General features: G+C 40.4%; 1 protein-coding gene across 3 annotated transcripts in view; it reads right to left on the bottom strand.

The window, feature by feature from the left end:
• IARS1 (isoleucyl-tRNA synthetase 1) overlaps window positions 1-21,934 on the bottom strand; it is a 212,228-nt gene that overhangs the window by 74,046 nt on the left and 116,248 nt on the right. For all 3 annotated transcript variants that reach the window (XM_077820953.1, XM_077820952.1, XM_077820954.1), the window contains 3 exons: window positions 16,920-17,006; window positions 16,049-16,132; window positions 6,983-7,130 (listed from right to left, as the gene is read on the bottom strand). In XM_077820953.1, coding sequence (XP_077677079.1) covers window positions 6,983-7,130; window positions 16,049-16,132; window positions 16,920-17,006 — 319 coding nt within the window. The remainder of the gene's footprint in view (window positions 1-6,982; window positions 7,131-16,048; window positions 16,133-16,919; window positions 17,007-21,934) is intronic.

Raw genomic sequence — 21,934 nt, forward strand, 5'->3', positions numbered from 1 at the left:
CATCACAATTTATGAACACAGGCTAATGATACTGATTTTATGTCCCTTTCATCCATCTGGATTCCAAAGCATTTAAAGAACTTTACTGACTCTGAGGTGTGTGTGTGTGAGAAAATATAGGTAAGTGAACATTAGATAGATAGACAAACATAGGACATGTATATAAATAACTATAATTTTCAAATGCAGCAATTGTTCAACAGCACATGGCACTGCAAAAGAATTGTTACAGGTAGGTGGAAAAAATAGCAAACTCAACTGGAACTGCTGGAGGAATTTTAGGCAGGCATCATGTCATTACTGTACATATTTAGCATTTCATGAGAGGCAGCACTGTTCACTGCCCCTTAACATTGGACTGTAATGTAGTATACACTGCAAAAGAGAAGGTGGGAAAAGGCTAGAAGTATATGTGCTAAATTGGTAATCTATCCATTCACTTTGCTCTTCCAGAGAGGGAGGGAGGGAGAATACCACATTGACTTCTAACTAAGCAGCTTTTAAACAGTGATCAGTGGAGATCCCTACTGAATCTCCTATACCACTCCCTACAGGTTTTCCCTAAAGGCCTGCTATCCCTGTAGTGAGGATTTTTATTCTTGAAAAATCTAATAAAATAAATAAATTAAATAAATAAATAAATAAAATCACAGTTTGAGAGGGGCTAGGTCTGAAGACAAGGAAAAAATAGACAAGAATGTGTTGCACTAATTTGCAGACATATCTATCCAACCATAGAATTACCAGGAGACATGGTAAGACGTGTTGTTATGTGACCTTTAAACAAGTGCATCTTGTTTAGAAAATATGTTTTGAAATAGGAAGTCTTCTGTTCTTTGTTGAAAGTAATTACAGTAGGCTTCCTAATCATAAGAACTGTTCTTTCCAAATGCCACTGAAATACCTTTCTTCTATATAGGAGGCTTGCCTTTGTCACAAGGTTTCTTGAAATGATATAGTAACGAAATAGTACCTCACGTACAGCATCTTCCATCCAAAAAGATCCGAAACTGCTTTGCAAACTTAAAACAACTATCTACAGGAAACGCACGGATCAACATACCTACCTTCACAGATCCAGTTATCACCCCAAACACACCACAAAATCTCACCTACAGCCAGGCACTCAGATACTATAGAATATACTCTGCGGAGAAAGTCCGGGATGTACACCTTAACATGCTTAAAAGCAAGGACACTTCACCAGCGAAGCAGATTGCATCATGGAACGGGCCTCACAAATAGTCCAAAAGAACCTACTTCAATACAGAAATAAAAACCCCACCACTATAAGCTGTTACCTACCATCCCAGACCGAAACCCATACTGGAGATCATCAAACAATTAAACCCATACTTGATAGGAAGCACACCCTGAAAGAAATCTTTCCTGAATGCTCTCTTCTGGCCTTTAAACAACCCCCTCAGCCTCATCACCAAAAGCAAGCTCCCCACAGACCAAGATGCACCAACTCAAAGCAACACCAGACCCTGGCAGAAAAACAGATGCAAAACCTGCAGGCATCTCTCCACTGCTGATGATCAACACACCTTTCAAGATCCTGCGATCCTACACATGCTTATCACTACACGTGGTGCACTGGACGAGGTACACTAAATGCCCCAATAATAACTATGCGGGTGAACCCAGACAATCACTATGCTCTCGAATGAACTCTCACAGAAAAATAAGACAAAAACACCATATCACCTGTGGGTGAACACTTTTCACTTTATGTCTGACCTCTCAGTCCTCATCCTCAAAGAAAACCTGCACTACACTTCACAAGACAAGCCTGGGAGCTTAATTTCATAATTTTGCTAGACACTAAAAACCATGAACTGAACAGAGTCACTGGATGTATGGCTTATTACAACTATCTGTAACCCACTTACTCCCTTGCTCCCAGCTTTTCCTCCCCTCCTTTTTCCCCCTATGACTGCTACGGTTTTAATGGGCCACTATCCCTTGAAATATGTGTTAACTACTTACACTAAATCTGTTCAACCTTGTATTCAGAATGTCACAGCTGAATACATTTCTCAGACATGAAGAAGAGTTCTGTGTAAGCACAAAGGCTTGTCTCTCACTAACAGAGGCTGGTTCAATAAAAGATATTACCTCACCCACCTTTTCTCTCTTGCAAACTTAAAGCAATATTGTGTGGCCATAGTCTCAACCTATAACATATCAAGGCTGTTAAAGGCTGGAAAGCAGAAGCCATTAGAATTCAAGTCAGTACACCACATCTGGCCATAGCCCTCTCTACAATGAAATTAAAAACCCACAGCTGGCCTGTCCCAGCTGACACAGGCTAAGGGGCTGATTAATTGCAGTGTAAAAGTTCGGGCTTGGGACCCCAGAGCCCAGGCTCCATCCTGAGTCCAAACATCTACGCTACAATTAAACAGCCCCTTCGCCCGAGCCCCACAAGCCTGAGTCAATTGGTGCAGGCCAGCCGTGGGTATCTAATTGTAGTGTAGGCATACCCTCAGTTGAGGAGCTCATCTTTGAACTGGGCTTCCACTGATTGCCCCGACAAGTGAAACTGTATATAAATCTCTTTGTCCACTATTCATTCAACCACCCCTGTGGTGCAAAATGGCAGCTGCTAAATGGTGCACAACAAGATTACACAACAACTCAGGGTGGGGAAGCAAACAATAGTTTACCCAACTGTAACTGCAATGGCAATTTTAGGAGGCAGAATGTAATTCCCAGATTTCAGCCAGGACACTGGAATTAGCTATTTCTCTCTTACAGGAAGTATAATGAAATTAACAAACAGCCAGAGCCTCTGTATCAGGTCTCACCCAAAAGATAACATCTTTGGCAGCATATTATCTTCTAATTCTATGCTGACACATTGTTTCATTACTGATTCATAAAGAAAATTTACATTTGCTGAATCAAAAAATTATTTGCTGAAGGATCCAGGTTTTCCACATACGTCTCCTATCCCCAACTCTGTTGATCTTGCAAAATCTAACGGGATGACAGCAGAAAATGGCTGGCTGCAAAGCTCATTTCAGCTAATTCCATGGTCACAGGTGAAAAAAAATGGATTTTTTTAGGTAATATGAGAAATTTCTTATGAAGGCTGTGAGGATCCTCAGAAAAGGCTCGTTAATTATAAGGTAGTTACCAAACTTTCCGTGAAAAGATTATTACTAAAAAGACAAAACAATTTGCACAACTATTTATTGAAGTCTGTTGCCATTATCACTTTAAATGGCAGCCTTCCAAAGTGAATCACAGAATATCAGGATTGGAAGGGACCTCAGAAGATCATCTAGTCCAACCCCCTGCTCAAAGCAGGACCAATCCCCAATTTTTGCCCCAGATCCCTAAATGGCCCTCTCAAGGATTGAACTCACAACCCTGGGTTTAGCAGGCCAATGCTCAAACCACTGAGCTATCCCTCCCCCCATTTAAGTGATTAAATGGCTACCATAATTTCAAGAGTACTACAAGGTCTGAACTTTTTGCTTAGTTTTTGCTTAGTTTCCAGCCTATTTGAAATGTCTGCACTAATAAGTGGAAACCTGTTATAGGATGACTTTGTTGAAAGGAAGAAATTGCTTTCAAAGGATCCCACTCTCCACAAACATAAAAATTTCAACATCTGACAAAATAATAGTGTTGCTGAGGAAAGATATTTTGATCTTTTTTGTGGATTAATGGGAAGTGTTCAACACACATACCACTTACTCCAGTGTCTTTCATTAGCTCTTGACATTTACAGGTTACATTCAAAGACCTATTGCAGATAGTAACTATTTTACAAAGATGCAATATTGGTTATATATGATGCTGTCCTCTTGCTATTGCTAAGGTGATTCATAGAATCACAGGACTGGAAGGGATCTCGAGAGGTTATTTAGTCCAGTCCCCCACACTTATGGCAGGACTAAGTATTATCTAGACCATCCCTGATAGGTCTTTGTCTAACCTGCTCTTAAAAAAAAAAATCTCCATTGACAGATTCCACAACCTCCGTAGGCCATTTATTCCAGCATTTAACCACCCGGACAGTTAGGAATTTGTTCCTAATGTATAACCTAAATTGTCCTTATTGCAATTTAAACCCATTGCTTCTTGTCCTATCCTTGGAGATTCAGGAGAACAATTTTTCTCTCTCCTCCTTGTAACAACCTTTTATGTACATGAATATCTAGTATCAAGTATTCTTGACTACCAACATTTTTATGCAAATCTAAGCGAGTGCAGCTATCTTAGGTGGCTCTTTATTCAGTATTACTGATTTACTGTACACTGGGTTAGATTGACCTTTGGTCTGACCCAGTATGAGAATTCTTACAGTAGTCTAATCCTAAACCTAATTACTCACTGTAATTTTTTTTTATTATTTATTAGTGACTTCATTGATGTTTTTGGTACGTATGCTATCAAGAGTGCTTTTGAAGCTCTGAGAAATTATCACTTCTAACTGAATTCAAAGGTCAGCAAGATGAGAGAGTCAAAGCTTCAAACCCACCCTTCCTATCACCTAGTTGTGAGCTGTCAAGGTTCCTTCTCCACTCTGAACGCTAGGGTACAGATGTGGGGACCTGCATGAAAAACCTCCTAAGCTTATCTTTACCAGCTTAGGTCAAAACTTCTCCAAGGTACAAAATATTCCACCCTTTGTCCTTGGATTGGCCGCTACCACCACCAAACAAATACTGGTTACTGGGGAAGAGCTGTTTGGAAACGTCTTTCCCCCCAAAATACTTCCCAAGACCTTGCACCCCACTTCCTGGACAAGGTTTGGTAAAAAGCCTCACCAATTTGCCTAGGTGACTACAGACCCAGACCTTGGATCTTCAGAACAACGAACAATCCTCCCAACACTTGCACCCCCCCTTTCCTGGGAAATGTTGGATAAAAAGCCTCACCAATTTGCATAGGTGACCACAGACCCAAACCCTTGGATCTGAGAACAATGAAAAAGCATTCAGTTTTCTTACAAGATGACTTAATAGAAATAGAAGTAAAGAAATCACCTCTGTAAAATCAGGATGGTAGATACCTTACAGGGTAATTAGATTCAAAACACAGAGAACCCCTCTAGGAAAAACCTTAAGTTACAAAAAAGATACACAGACAGAAATAGTTATTCTATTCAGCACAATTCTTTTCTCAGCCATTTAAAGAAATCATAATCTAACGCATACCTAGCTAGATTACTTACTGAAAGTTCTAAGACTCCATTCCTGGTCTATCCCCGGCAGAAACAGCATATAGACAGAGACCCTTTGTTTCTCTCCCTCCTCCCAGCTTTTGAAAGTATCTTGTCTCCTCATTGGTCATTTTGGTCAGGTGACCCTGTACAGGTGAGAGGAGTTTTCCCCTGGCCAGGAGGGATTTCAAAGGGGTTTACCCTTCCCTTTATATTTATGACATGAGCTATGAAGCAAAACAGGCCCAGGCTTGCAAGAAGACGAGGATGGATTTGTGGCAGTTGCTACCTTTAAACTAGAAAACAGATTATGCAATTCGTGACAGATTTACAGGCTAGGTACGAGAACAAGGGTGCAAGACTGGTAATGGCTGCATACCCTGGAGCAGATTATGAGTTTAAAGAAATGGATGTGTGCCACATGTTATGAACTCTCAAGACAGGGAAATGAAACGATGATTTGAACACATTGAAGCTCTATGGTGCGATTTCCAACATTGTTCAAATTCTTCAAAATAAGTCTGACACCAAACCAACTCCTGATCCCAGAGTCCAACAGAAGCACGAGGATAATCTGGTGTACAGGTGTGTTAGATTTACAGAAATAAAGAGCAATTAAATCAGTGGGAACTAACTTTCACTTTTAGATGAAGTTCCAGTTCACAACACAGAGCTGCTCCCATCTCTCACATGAAAATACAACACTCCAAAAAGATTTTTGAACAAGAATGTTCAAAACTAAATTTAACAGAATGCTAGGATAAGCCAATTTTATTTTAAAACAAAGTTCTGGTTTTGGTGTAGCTTGAGCCAGTTCCTTACAAGGAAAGAAACAGAAGAAAAGTTAGCTGAAGGAAAAAAAGAAATCTGCTCTGAAAGGACCAACAGTCCTAATGGAACTTTTTTCACAAGTGTTAACTCTGGTGTCCTCGGTAGTTAGTGTTTGGTTGGTGAACTTACTTCTCGTTGAAATGTGACGCTAGCAGCACTGATCTGATTTGAAGCCAGGCTTAAAACGAGCATGTACTGCACAAGGTTTACTCCACAGCTCAATTTTTCTATTCCAGTTCCAACACTATAACCTTGCTATAGCATAAAGTTCATTTCAAAACCAACAAGTAAAAGCACCTTTGTACTGTAAGAAATGTTTATACCTTGAAAAGGAATTATATTTGTAAGAGCAAGAAAGCTAACATACTACAGGTGTCGGTAAATTTCCACTTCCTGTTATTTCTATAACATCACAAACCTATACAGTGTTTTACAGACAACTAAAAATGATCTTTACAATGTAATTTATAACAGGGATGTAGCCAAGCCTCAAGGAGTGAGACGAATAGGACTAAAGAGCTACAACAGTAAGTTAACTGTGGCTGCTGATGCATGCAACTTGAGAGTTAACCTCATTTTTTATCCTTATCCTTCCTCTGTACCTTCTGTTTTCCTTGATGTACACATACATGCACTTATTACAGCTTAGAAGGGAAGATTAGCATTTGTAGCATTTGAGGCCTGATCAAAAAAAGTTGAAGTCAATGTAAATGACTCGTATAGACTTCAGTGGACTTTGGATCATGCTCCTGGAGCACAGAATGGAAGCATGGTGGTCAGGATCAGAGAACTATACTCCAGGCTTAAGGAGCTCAGCAAGAGAAGGTACTGAGAACAAAAGGAGACTAAGGAGGTGAGGTTAGCTTTGTGGCAAGAGGGTATGTTATTAACATAACATAAAATCCACCAAGAAATAGTGCCAGGTGTACAAACTAGCCTTTGCCTTTTCAGTGTCTCAAAACTTCATACCTTATGTTGTAGGATCACAATATTTTGAATGAGAAAGCGATACGCATTGTACCAGGGCAGAAATACATCCTTCAGCACATCTCTTACTCCTTCCTCCTTAAACCGCAAGTTTTCTGCTCTTACCACAGGGGAATTGATGAGGTACAGCCTGCAGAGAAACAGTGCAATAGGGTCAACTAGGAAGAAGTTTAATGGCATTTCCCCTATGGTCTCTATTACTCATATTAGAAAGCTTGTCATTTTAACTAAAAAAATTACATACTCTAAAAGCTCACCTGCAAATACTCATCAAACTTTACAAACCACAGCAAATTCCAAACATTGTGCCACAGTGATAGAAAAACACTAAAGGGGATGGATTCACAAGAAAAAAAAACCTATAAAAAGACAAAATCATAAGTAGGTACAGCATGTTGAAGATATGAAGGTTTGTACCCCAGTCATATTCTTGTTCCAGCTAGAATACTACCAGCATTCATATGCTGGAACTCAGAAAGAAAATAGTCAGGGTTACGAATCAAATATGGATCAGAATACTAATATATCCTCTCCTCAAAGTCCATAAGGGAGAAGTGCTCTTGCTGTTGTGACTTATTCAAAAGCTGTCCTGATGCTGAGGAGCGATCCAATCAGCTGAGCAGGAAGGAAGACCTCTCCTTTTTCAGAATCTCTCCTGCCTGTGCACCTGGAACCAAGAAGGCTGGCTGCCTTGAGACCAGAGTCAATTGCTGGATCCTTCAGAAAGTGTCTCTTGACTTGTCTAGGTTTCAAGAATCCATGTTAAGACAAGGCTCTTCTCTGGCACAATCTGAAAGTTTTTCGTCCTTTAGCAATGGATACTACTTAGATGGACTGTTGGTTTTTAGGGCTTCCTCTAACAGCATGGGACTCAAAGGATCCCAAGTTCAGTGCCAAGGAAGGTTTCAAATTTGAGCTACTTGGTCCAGGAAACACTGTCTCAGATCAGTTTCTCCTGAACCAACAGGTCTCCCATAATTAGAAAGACAACCCTATTGCCCCAATCTCCTTTCTGGATCTTGGGAGAGATGACTTCACAAACAGCATATCTCCTGGAGGAGCGCCCTTCCCAAAAGCACTGAAAACCATTAACCACACAAATATCCAACTGATGTTTTGGAAGGGAAACTGATCCCTGCCTTTTTTTCTGCCTCCACCACAATAGACAAGGCCCCTGGTATATCTCAATCAGATAACAAAGGTGGCCGGAGGAGGGGGGGGGGGAGAAAATTTTAAATAACTTGCCCTGTACTAATCCTATAACTAAATTAAAAGGTTTGAAACAAAAAACTAACTTTCCCACACAGAAGGAGAGGGAGTAAGGTACCATGACCGCGCTTTCTGGTGGTTAGAAAGGAATGGAGACATAGTGGAAACCAGGTATTTACAACCTGATTGAACAGAATATTGGTCTTGAGGGATGTTCTGCACATGCCTGCTAAATGCCAGTACTGCACAAAAAGATTCAGGGCCCACATGAGCAGGCTCACAACTCCTACAATTTCAGAGTGGTAGCCATGTTAGTCTGTATCAGCAAAAACAACGAGAAGTCCTTGTAGCACCTTAGAGACTAGCAAATTTATTTGGGCATAAGCTTTCATGGGCTAAAACCCACTTCATCGGATGCATGGAGTGGAAAATACAGTAGAGAGGTATAAATACATAACAAATGGAAAGGCAACTCCCATATTTTCATATGCTGTGTATTTATACCTCTCTACTGTGTTTTCCACTCCATGCATCCGATGAAGTGGATTTTAGCCCATGAAAACTTATGCCCAAATAAATTTGTTAGTCTCTAAGGTGCCACAAGGACTCCTCAAAGTTTTAACTCCTATAGTATGGCTCAAGAGATGCAATGTCATTAAGGAGAATATAACTGATAGGAAAATACCTTCCCACTATTTGTTCAGCTCTGCCGGTCAGAATAGACAACTTTAAGAGCTGCCAGCTCAGATTTTCCCATACTGCATGAAGAGCAAATAGGAGTGTTTAACATTGGCTTAGACAAGGGATTTTCCCTTCCTGCCTTTTTCCCCCCTTATCTCATCTTAAGGACAGGATAGTGGATGCTTGTTTTTGTAGTACCCATTTGCATAGCCACATGAAGTCAAATTGAGCTACTATTCCTCTTAACCAGTTACCCCACTAGAGCCAACAATACAGAACTTAAGGTGTCCCTACTGAAGAAAACAAGTCAACTTCTTCCACCAGACGCTCAGTGTGAAAACATTTTTTTTTTAAAGTACCAAATAAAAACACTGGTACCTAGAATAATGCATAATGTCTCTGCTATTCTTCTACAAGAAAGCAGTGAAATCTGAATTAATTTAGAATAAGATTTAAAGTCTGTAGCCTGTAAATCTGCTGCAAAGAGGAGAAGAGTGGTTCACACAAATTTTTTTTTTGGAGGTAATATTGAGAATAATATTCACTTACTTTTTTTAAGTGTATCATACTATGTATCCACTTCAGTTTGCAAAAAGTTTATCTTTTAAAATCTTACATCTGCACTGCCCTAAGCTAATATTTTAAACTACAAAGACAGCTTGGTTTCTACTAGCTTATGTATAACAGAGACTACTGTAGGTCAGAACTAGTGTCTCACTCAGCTAACTTAACCTGTACAATTATTTAAAATAAAGATGTACTTAGTACTTCATTCAACTTGCCAAAAATATTTTCTTTTTAAGATTTCAACATTTTCAGTAACAGATTTATTTCAGAATTCAATTTGTCATGTTCTATAAACTTTTTAGAACACAATTTTCTAAACTAATGAATCTATACAGAGATTTCCTTTAGGGCACTTGAAAACCCTAACTTGGGCTGACAGAATACATTCAAAAATACTGGACCATGAATTCTTCTTGAAAGACCTTCTCACATCAACATAATACATACAATACAGCTGTTAGGGCAAACAGATGGTAAATCATGAATGTCAGCAGTTCAGGAATGGGTACTACTTTGAATTTAACATTCAACTCTAAAAGCTGGATTTCAATATATATGTTTAAAAATAGAAGAAACTTTCTTTTGAATTTAGATAACCCCAATATGTCGCAAAGGAAAATAGTTCAATATGATGTCTAATTACTAAATAAATATGTAAATGAAACAGCAATTTGGCCTCCAATTTTTATTTATTTATTGGTAAAGCAAATATCTTTGTACAAGCCTTTGTACATGCTGTCTCCAACTCTTGCAATTCATTCTCAAGTGACAGGATTTTGGCTGGATCTGGAACCAGTCTCAAAATGATACAAGAAGCTCCAGTCCCCTCAAACTTCAGCCAAGTCACCCACTTTCCTGCCTCCTGGGGAAGAGTAGCTCAGACCCTCTTCTATTCACATTAGAGAAGGAACTGGAGCAAGGTGGTTGGTCCATGCTGCTCCTTATACCTTTGGTTGGGAGCACAAGGCGGCAAAGGGAGCAGGCACGGACCAACAGACACTGCTACTGAAAAGTTTCCAGCCCGAGGGGCATGGAGCACATGCACACCCACAGAGAGTACCTACAGGGACCAGCACTGCGAAGGGAGAGAAGAGGACCCCCTGCAGCTGCCCACCCAGGCCTGGCAGAGTTTGTATAAGGGTGGGAGTGGGGGAAGGACACAAAAATTAATTCATTAGAATGTGGGATAAACTGGAAGATCCACGCCACCTTACTCAACAAATCTGGCAGAGTTTACAACACTACTTGTCTCACATACACTGGAGGTGGGGAGGGGATACAAAGATCTTCAAACAGACCAAAAACACTACATAATTTTTTCATCTCATAATTTGTGAGCCAGTCTCACATGATTTATAGGGGTCTGACTGGTGATTTTTGAACTTTCAGGGCTGGCAATAATGTATAACACAGACACGGCAAACCAATAATACTGTCGTCTCTAAATTTTCCAAATTTATTTTACGTAAATGTCATTTTAAATCTTTACCCACTGTGTTCCAAGGTTACCACAACAGCAAATGGCCTGTAAGTAACTTAGGAAAGTAACAAACACTACTGTCTGCAGGCTTCAGAAAACATGCACGTCTCTTGGTTTTATCTGGTGTCCTTGTGTACTGGCAGCTGTGTAATTACAGTACATTGAAGATACTGTAAGTAAATTATTTATAGTACCAGAAGCATGGACTGTTTTGGACTAAATGCATCTTCAAATGAAATTTGTTTTTAATGCTAGTCAGAATAAAATGCTTCTGAATGTAAAGAAAAGAAACAAGCACAAAACAAGAGTTTATTTTATTTTCAGTCATTTTAAGGACACTTGCTTATGGTCAAACGCCTATTTAAAGCGGTTTATACTGAGCCTGCTTGGCTTGCAATAACATCTTAACCTCAAAATCATAATGTGGCCTGTGTTTACTGAAGCAGAAAATTATTTGACTTGCTTCAGATGCATTTGGTATTTAATGTTGTGTACAGGTGTTTTTACGTCAGTTGTGTGTGCAAGGAGGGGGAAAAAGCTTTGCCTTAGGGCTAAAACAGAAGGAATGAAATGAAGCAGCCGACTTAACTTTTACAACCTTGATATTTTATTTATGGTCCATATTACAGCTATACAAAACTCTCCGTGCTTTGGCTTTACCTATTTTTACAGGACTTAGCATTTTTGATCATTCTGCACCTCTATTGTCTCCACATTGAACATTTGGTCATGTAGAGCTCTCAGACTCCAACCCAAGATATAAAAAGACAGTTATCAACTTTTCTTCAATTCCCCTAGGAAAAAAAACATCCAAACCTACACCCTAGGTCTTTGAAAACCCGGCACCCTGGTGTACTAGCAAGGCATCACGGTGAACAGTGGCCTGACTCCTTATGTATAGAAGAAGCATAAAACCAATTGTTTACAGTGATTGGAATGAATGAAACTGTCTCAAAAAACACACTGCGGATCATCAAAAGCTTCTGGTATCTAGAGAAGAAAATACATGTAATCTTCTTGCAGATCCTTCCTATCTTATGCGTGAGAGAAGATATATTTAGACAGCAGATGATATTTGAGGTTAAACATTGTCTAGGTAAGTGATATAAAGTATAGGGGTTTGGTTTTGTTGCACACTGGACTGTCTTCTATAAGAAGATAAAGATGTACGTCTTGGACGACCTCTGAAATTAACAATAACACTGCTACATTCTTTCCCAAACACACAATTTATCCTTATGGCACCTCATGCCATGAAAATTAGTTGCCAAATGCAAATAGCACTTTTTCTCAGAGTTGTATTGGTAGGATACCAGTCTGAACTTTGTGGGATAAGGCCTCAGTGAAGCAATCAAAAGCTCAGCTCTAGAAGCTATTGCCCTCTGATAAAAAAATGAAGTGTGACAGAATTGCAGACACTCAGCGGCAGTGTCTGAGTCTACTTGTTTGCCTGTGTTGGCAGACGGGTGCTTAGGTCACTTGATTATACTAACAATAGTGAAATATTACTTTCAAGGTAATGAAGGAAGAAATTGATTACTCTGGAACAAATCCAAAGAAAGGGACATAACTTGCATACTTTTATGAATCATTCATTCTTGTAAGGGCTTGTCTACACTGAGAAGTTGTCGACAAAACTTTTGTCTTTTATGGGTACTTTAAAAAGCCTCCTCCCCCCCCCCCCCCCCCACACACAAAAGACAAAAGTTTTGCCAATGCAAGTGGCAGTGTGAACATGGCTTCATCGGCAGAAGTACTCTCCTGCCGACAAAGCTAACACCGCTCGCGGGGCTGGAATTCTTTTGTCGGCAAAAGTGCTGACTAAGTACCCAAAAAGAGCATTTACACACGCTGACTTTTAGCGACAAGGCTGTGTCGACACAGCCTTGTCGCTAAAAGCTGTATGGTGTAGACAAGCCCTTAGACCAGGGGTCGGCAACCTGCGGCAAGGTGGTGAGCCAATTTTTACTGGCACGCTGCTGCCAGCCGAGGTCTGGTCTGCCGGCCTCACTCAGCCCGCTGCCTGCCTGGGTGAATGGAACCCCCAGCCAGCAGCAGGCTGAGCAGGGCCGGCGGCCAGGACCCCGGCTGTGGGTGAGCCGCTGCCGGTCTGGGGTTCTGTCCGCCACCCCGCTCAGCCCGCTAACAGTCTGGGGTTCCGGCTGATACTTTTTCCCCCTCACTGCACAACTTTATCTTTGGCTTACAGCCCGTCTGAGTCAAGTTTGTCAAGACTGCCTAAGTGTGATAGCAGCTTTAACATTTAGGACTTGTCTACACAGTGCACAGTACACACCAGAAGGGGTGTAAAATTGTAGAGGGCTCTGAAATGTTGAACTCTAACAGTTTTGTGTTGACTCTACTGATGTGCTCTAAAAAGTTCCTAGTGTCCATGAATATAGTCCTGTCTGAAAACAATACAACATTAACACATACATTTAAGACTGCATCAGCTAGATCAACACAGGGCAGTTAGAGCTCAATATTTTAAGGTGCTCTACAACTTTACACCTCTTCTGATGTGCATTGCTGCACTGTGTAGACAAGCTCTTAGACACTGAATGGTTTCACATATGATTCAAAGAACACTGGAATTAAAGACTCTAAAAGTCAGAGACCAGTGTGCTCTGTGCTACCTAGCTATTCCTTCCATCTGGAGTTCTCATCCTATTATACATTTAAGCACTTATGTGTGTAACTGCTGGGGATGCTGTATTTACTAACATACTGCTGTGCTGAGACTAATTTGAAGCTACCGTTCGTAAAGATTCTACTGAGGTGGAGGAGAGAACTTCCTTCACAGAAGCTAAAGTAACTCTACATAGAAGCAGTGCCAAAATGACAAGTCTAAAGTAGCTTATTCTAAATAGTATCCAAGAAGTGCTTCAGTGGATGAGCACAAACAACTGAATCACAGAGCACTTTCCTTAACTGAACCAAGTCTGTACTGCTTTGTACTCTGTGTGTGGGCGTGTGTATAAATAAATATGACATTAGAGAGTGTATGTCAGGCAGAAAAATGAATTAGCCTTTTATTGAACAAAAATGGGGAAATAATGGAATTGTAGCTTTTAGCATTTTGTTTTTTGTTTGTAGGCAGAAAAAATTAGGGAAAAAAACAACTGAACACTGAGTTTAAAACCCTCTATAAAAACTGGGAATCTCTGCAGTCATGCTGCTTCATCTACCAGTTCTCTGCTTCTTCGTATTCTGCTGACCATGGTTAGACTATTATAAAAGAGTTTGATCTTGTTGATCAAACATGAGTCTAGTCTTCTTAAAATAAATGTTAATTTTAAAGCAAGTTTCAGTTATGGCCAATGAAAAGTTTTCAATAGACACACACATTTATTATTTGTACTGCCATAGTCTCAGCATGCAATCATGATGCCTGGTGACATAGTATAAAAACTTGAATATAGCAACATTCAAATGGCTCTTTACAACCATAAATAAGATATTAATTCAGATATTCAATGTCCATATTCCACCGTTAGGTTGTGAAGAGATTATATTGCCCCCAGCCAAATTAACTGCCTCTTATACTTGAGCATGTATGTTATTTTAATGAAACAACTTAAACTGCCCAAAGACCTAGATAGTCTAATCAGTAAGTTGCTTTTTGTACATGAATATATTCAGATCTGCCTCTTCACTTTTGTCTCCAATTTTAACTGAACATAGTGCTTATAAAGATGCTGTATTAAACAGCAATGTAGACTAAATCTTTTCTCCATAGGTAGTTGTAGCGAGGTGAGACTCACCGGTGTGGCGATTCCTGCTGGTCATCTTGAGGATTAGCTCTTGTCCAGCCCGGAGCACCCTCTGCAGGCTAGTGTCTCACCTTCCTTGAGGCCCCCGTGTCCCTCCCAGACCCCGGTGCCCCTTACCCTAGGGTTCTGCCCACTGCAGTACCCCCACACACTGGGTGTCCCCTCCCAGGGGAACCCCCAACCATCTGTCCTCACCTTGCCTCAGTGGCTACTGCCAGTCATCATCTAGCCCCTGCTCACTGGAGCAAACTGCAGTCTGTAATGGCCACTCATCATTGGCAAGGGGTTAGGCCCAGCTGCCTCTGCCTATTTCCAGGCTGTAGCTCTGTAGCCCCAGTACCTTTGTAGGCCTTCACCAAGGCCTGCAGCCTTGCGGTTTTGCAGGCTGGAGCTCCCTAGCTCCCTTTGCCCTTTTCCCCAGCACTGCTCTGCCCCCAGTACCTTGCTCCCAGGCAGCTAGCCCTTCCCACTCCAGGACTAGAGTGAGACTCCTCCAGCTCCCGGCCCCCCAGCCCTCTTATCAGGGCCAACTGGGCCCTAATTGAGCTGGCCACAGCTGAGGCTGATTGGGAAAGCAGCCAATCTTGGCTGCTTTTAAACCCTGTTCTCCAGGAGTGGGGCAGCCGCCCCACTACAGTAGTATATAGCACAGGTAGCGACTGCAAAAGCTTCCCTCCACCATGCAGCGTATGTGCAGATACCCTATTCTAGAGTAACTAGCTCTGAGAAGAAAAGGAGTACTTGTGGCACCTTAGAGACTAACCAATTTATTTGAGCATGAGCTTTCGTGAGCTACATGCTCAAAGCTCATGCTCAAATAAATTGGTTAGTCTCTAAGGTGCCACAAGTACTCCTTTTCTTTTTGCGAATACAGACTAACACGGCTGTTACTCTGGTAGCTCTGAGAAGTTGATCATAGTTTTCATGACCATTCAAATACTTGGCCTCTATGCTCATAAAACCAACAATGATACCAATTAGCGTCAGCTTAAATTCACATATTATATAATAGGAATTGGACACAATTCATTTCCTAACAAAAAAGCCATCAGATAGCAATTAGCTTCAATCATTATCAGCCTTGTCAGGATCAGAACCAACGATTTAGAAGTTCAAGGCTCCATAACCCATTACCAATACCCTGGGTCATCCCTTCCCCCAACTATTTCCTTGCCACAGAGTTCTGAAATACTCTAAACTTAAGTTCCTTCCTATTGCTATCTGTCAAAACCCATTACACGCTTTCTGGTATACATGTCTGATATAACCATTCACAGGAATTTGAAGTATTAGGTATCTACATTACAGAAAAATATAGACAGAATTGCCAGCTCCTACCTTAACGCATCAGCTCCATAACCATTTACAATGTTCACTGGATCAGGATAGTTCTTCTTGCGTTTGCTCATTTTCTGGCCATCACTAAAAAAAAAACAAATGCCAAGTTTGGGGAATGAGTTCCTAGGATTTTGACAACACAAGAGTTGCTAACCAAGTATCCCTTTACATCCAGCTTCCTTTCCAAATAATTGATTAAAACTCAAATCTTATTGTCACAATATGTTTACAGTTACCCAAGCCACTGTCATGCACTCAGCACACTACTTCAGCATGATGGACAATTCCAGAGCACTGAGAAAATCTGGAAGCAATAGGCTCCTAAGTTACAGACTCAATTAGAAGATTCCATCTTCCTTGGAGATATTAAGGTGTATCATAAGGTGCAAGAGGATAAAAACAAAACATTTGCTTTGGATCAGTAACATCATCCTGAAGATGTGACAAGTTGTGGCACTGGAAAATATATTTACTGTTATAAAAAATATATAAACCTCCAAATCAACATCTCTTTAAAACAGGGTATCCTTCCTTCTGCACAATGGCATTTCACTTCTTTCCTCAATTCCATCCAGTTTTAATTAGATTTGTGGCTGATAAGTAAGGGCAAATATTTCTGTGAAGAACCAGCCATAATTCCTGGATAGGAGACACAAATGTCCCTCTCTGGTGGTCAGTTAAATTCTTCTGCAACGTTGCTACTTTGTGACAAGTTTCTCTCTCGTTGGTAGCCAAAACTGACCTAACTATAACCACTATGTACTCCTAGGCTACCAAAACATCTCACCTGTGATTTAGAGTAACATGCCTGAACCTATTACAACTAGGTGACAATAAAAAGCTGTTCACTAAAGAAAACTAATATACTAACCTAGCAAGAATCAGCCCATTTACAATTACATTCTTGAAAGGCGGCTTCCCAAAAAGAGCTGTGGATAGCACCAGGAGAGTATAAAACCTGAAACAAAAGTGATAAGTTTGTTATCAGACAGTTCAAACCATATTCTAGGCACATTATGCTAAAAGCACGATGCTGTCAATTACATATCAAATTTCAATTAAGCTGGATTTATTCCCTCTAGCACATTAGAATTAAAAAACATCTGAGTGGACATATAACTGGAAAAGATTCATTAAAATAAGCTTATTGTACAACTGTTTTCTTGCTGTGCAGTATATACTATTATTTCTCCAAATATTACACGCAAGTACTAGAATACTAATAAATGACAGTGAAACATTTTGGGAATAATTAGCAAGGTTGGGAAACAGGAAGATGGAGAATTTCCCCTTTAAGTAATAGATTTTTAAAATCTACAAAAAAAATAAACAAAAACGTACATTAAAGGGTCTTACATAATAAATTAACAATGAAACTCCATCCTTAAATTAGCCTCCATGGTGCCTTATTGTGTACATCTAAACAGTGCGAGTTTAAACACCAATGTGTTACAATGCCTAACAGTAAATTAAGCCCAGGAATGAATGAATGGTGGGCCAGACTGACCCTCTTTTATGGAACACAAATTTAATTTCCAGTTATGGTTGTATTCTCCAAGCCAGCAGGTGCAGGGGCCAGGAGGCTGCTATAGACTAAGCGTAAGTGAGCACTAAAGGGAGACAGCTTCACATAATTAAAAAAACCCTTCTCTATATAGGTTAGGGAGTTGGTTAGCTCTCAAGCGAGTCCCATCCAGGCCTCCTCACTATGAAGGATGGCAGCAGTAATGTAAGACCTCAAATGTGGTGGCACAACAAAAGAATAATCTGGGCTTTCAAATACTATGCAACTCCCAGTGTCGTCTCTCTTTTGCTATATTTCCTAAAACATATATATTAGCTTTCTGGATTCTTGAGAAACTAGGATTTGCTTCCGTACAGGCACCTACATCATAACAGAAGCCTACATGTATCACTAGTTCTGAGATGCTAAAAAGTGTTATAGTAAGTGGAGATGTGAAGGAACTGAATTATTTCACATTTACAAATAGGATTCTTGTCAGAGGCCTGGGCTTGTGCAACTTTTTTTTTTTTTTTTTAAATAACTTGAGGGTGGGGCACAGCCTTGTCAGCTAAGGAAGAATATCAAATACATCAGCAATCTATAGAGCTAAAGCTAACACAACCTTTAAATTAAAGATTATTTTATGAAAACTAATTGACTTAGACCAAAGCACAGAAGGTTATGTTTCAAAACTGTTTATTAGCATAAGATTTAGAGAAGAAATTCTCTGCCAAAAGAAGGGTTCATTTGTATCCTCTGAAGTGGCTGGCTCTCAAAAAGCTGCATCGAATTGAACACATCTGTGGCTCTTGAGTATCCAAGACTTGGTAAAGGTTGCTTGGGTGCATTATTGCATTTATAAAGCGGCTTAGATGAAAGCTGTGATTGTTATTCCCTAGAGAGACTTTCAACTCACATCATCATCTCAGGGCGCACACCCCTCTGGGCTGTAAAACTCTTAACCAACCAGATTACAATGTAATTTACAAACCTTTATCAAACATTCACACATACACAAAAGTAGAATGAAAATCTTTCCCATTTTAAGTTACTTTCCCAGTCTTTACTCCTTGTCCATAATCCTTTACTCTCCTCCTTACATCCCACTCCCACTCTTCCCCCTCCATCTTTAGTCTTCAAAAGAAAGAAACCCCTCAATCCTGAGCTTTTGCCCATATGATCAAGACAAACCAAAACTAAAGAGACTGCATACTAGCTGATTCTTCCCTCAGCTAGTATGAGTACCCAACTGACAAATTGTCATGGGTTATTGCATGTAAATATACATACAACACACATGCAAAACAAACAACAAACTGATACCAACAACAGCACTTGTCATGTAATGATGACAACACTGTAAGGCATTTCTATTTTAAAAGTGAAAACTGACTTTGTTTAGAAGGGGCTTCAGTGTTTTTTTGTTTTTTTAATAGGAGTCTGGTACATGAGGGTTACGCACTTTGAGGTGGCACATGCAGAAATTTTTTAGTGACTGAAGAAATTTCTCCTGGGACATTAAGTTAGATAGTTCGGTTTCTTAAAAAGATGAACAGAAGTATAACCACAATCATACTGGACAGTATATTTGGAAATAACTGAAACATACCTGGTGTGTACTGTTGGGAATATAGTGCTTGTATATAAGTATATAATTACTTGCAGTAGTAAATGTTATGAATTTAATGACAACCACAATAGTCATTGCAAAATATCATCTACATATTCCTATTCATGATCATTCTGTGGTTTGATTGGCTTTATAGACTGTACAGTAACTCCTCACTTAACAGTGCAGTTATGTTCCTGAAAAATGTGACTTTAAGCAAAACAATGTTAAGCAAATCCAATTTCCCCCTAGGAATTAATGTAAATAGGGGGGATTAGGTTCCAGGAAAGTTTCCCCCCCACAGACAAAAGACTATATTTTTACTGTATAGTAAAATACAATGATGATTGTGAAGCTTGGTTGAGGTGGTGAAGTTAGAGGGTGGGATATTTCCCAGGGAATGCCTTAGTGCTAAATGATGAACTTGCAACTGGCTGAGCACTCAAGGGGTTAACTCGTTGTTAATGTAGCCTCACACTCTACAAGGCAGCAGGAATGGAGGGAGGGAAGACAGCATGGCAGACAGAGACACACATGGTGTGTGTGTGTGTGTGTGTGTGTGTGTGTGTGTGAGAGAGAGAGATGCGCATTTCTCCTTTAAGTATGCTGACCCACTCCTAAGTACACTGCCTTGTTAAATTAATCTGCAAGCTAAGACCACAGCTGGTGCCAGGAAGCTCCCTCGGTCCTGAGCCCTGTCATGTGTCCCCCTGCTCTACAGAGATGGGGTAAGTGGGGTGCAGAAGCAAGGGGGAGGGGGACACCCTGACATTAGCCTCCCTCTTCCCCTCCCCCCCTGCAGCAAGCAGGAGGCTCGCAGAACAGCTCCACAGCACAGGGTAGGAGCAGCACATGGCAGTGGGAGGAGGGACAGCTGAACTGCAGGCAATTGATAGCCTGCTGGGTGGCTCCTGCACAGGGAACTTATGGGAGCGGGGAGCTGATGGGGGGGCTGCTGGTCCCACCCTGGTTCCAAGCCCCCACCAGCTAGCTCCAATGGGCTGCTCTTCCTGCAAGCAGTGGACAAAGCAGGCGGCTGCCAAACAATGTTATAAGGGAGCAATGCACAACTTTAAACAAGCATGTTCTCAAATTGATTAGCCATGTAACAACGAAACAACGTTAACCGGGACGACTTTAAGTGAGGAGTTACAAATGTAAAACTTAAAACCACCAAGTACAGTAAGATGCTTTTGACACGCACATCTATAAACCAATTAAAAACATGCCTTTTATAACAGCCAACAGACAGCCGATGCTGGTAAAATGTTCTGTATAAACATGCACAAGTTTTGTGGGGTTGGGGTAAAGACCCACATTATCCCAACCCAACACTGACAAACCTCTGTCAGAATTTAAAGGCTTGGTTAAGCAATTAATTCTGGTATGACAACCTACAGGTAGGGCAAAGACTACCCAGGACTATACAGTTTGAAAATCTCCACCATCTGGCAGCTGTTATGTAACCTTAAATAAAATTGAATTGGTAGGCTCACGCCAATACCCAATGGATCTATGTCCATATCACAAAAATCAAATCACAACTGGTATTACAAGTGGCCTCTCTTTTGAGATTGACAAAGACAGACTCAGTCTGGAGACAGACTACCGCATAAACTCCACAGCTAAATTACACACTGTGTGAAAAAGTATTTCCTTTTGTCAGTTTTTAATTTCTGCACTTTTTAATTTCATTGACTGTCCCCTTGTTCTTGTATTATGAGGTATGGTACAGAACCTCCCAATCTAACTTCTCTATATTCATTGTTTTATATACTTCTATCATGTTCCCTCCAAATGACTGGAGGATAGCTAACGTGATGCCAATTTTTAAAAAGGGCTCCAGAGGTGACCCTGGCAACTACAGGCCAGTAAGCCTCACTTCAGTACTGGGCAAATTGGTTGAAACTATAATAAAGAACAAAATTGTCAGACACACAGATGAACATAATTTGTTGGGAAATAGTCAACATGGTTTTTGTAAAGGGAAATCATGCCTCACCAATCTACTAGAATAATTTGAGGAAGTCAACAAGCATGCGGACAAAGGAGATCCAGTGGATATACTGTATTTAGATTTTCAGAAAGACTTTGACAAGGTCCCTCACCAAAGGCTCTTAAGCAAAATAAGCAGTCATGGGATAAGAGGGAAGGTTCTCTCATGGATTGGTAACTGGTTAAAAGATAGGAAATAAAGGTAGGAACAAATGGTCAGTTTTCAGAATGGAGAGAGGTAAACAGTGTTGTCCCCCAGGGATCTGTACTGGGCCCAGTCCTATTTAACATATTCATAAACGATCTGGAAAAAGGGGTAAACTGTGAGGTGGCAAAATTTGCAGATGATACAGAACGACTCAAGAATGTTAAGTCCCAGGCAGACTGTGAAGAGCTACAAAAGGATCTCACAAAACTGGGTGACTGGGCAACAAAATGGCAGATGAAATTTAATGGTGATAAATGCCAAGTAATGCACATTGGAAAACATAATCCTAACTATACATATAAAATAATGGGGTCTAAATTAGCTGTTATCACTCAAGAAAGATCTTGGAGTCATTGTGGATAGTTCTCCGAAATCATCCACTCAATGTGCATCAGCAGTCAAAAAAGCAAAAAGGATGTCAGGAATCATCAAGAAAGGGATAGATAATAAGACAGAAAATATCATATTGCCTCTATATAAATCCATGATACTCCCACACCTTGAATACTGCGTGCAGATGTGGTCGCCCCATCTCAAAAAAAGATATATTGGAATTGGAAAAGGTTCAGA

The sequence above is a fragment of the Eretmochelys imbricata genome, chromosome 7 (genome assembly GCF_965152235.1).
Source record: "Eretmochelys imbricata isolate rEreImb1 chromosome 7, rEreImb1.hap1, whole genome shotgun sequence".
Taxonomy (NCBI): domain Eukaryota; kingdom Metazoa; phylum Chordata; order Testudines; family Cheloniidae; genus Eretmochelys; species Eretmochelys imbricata.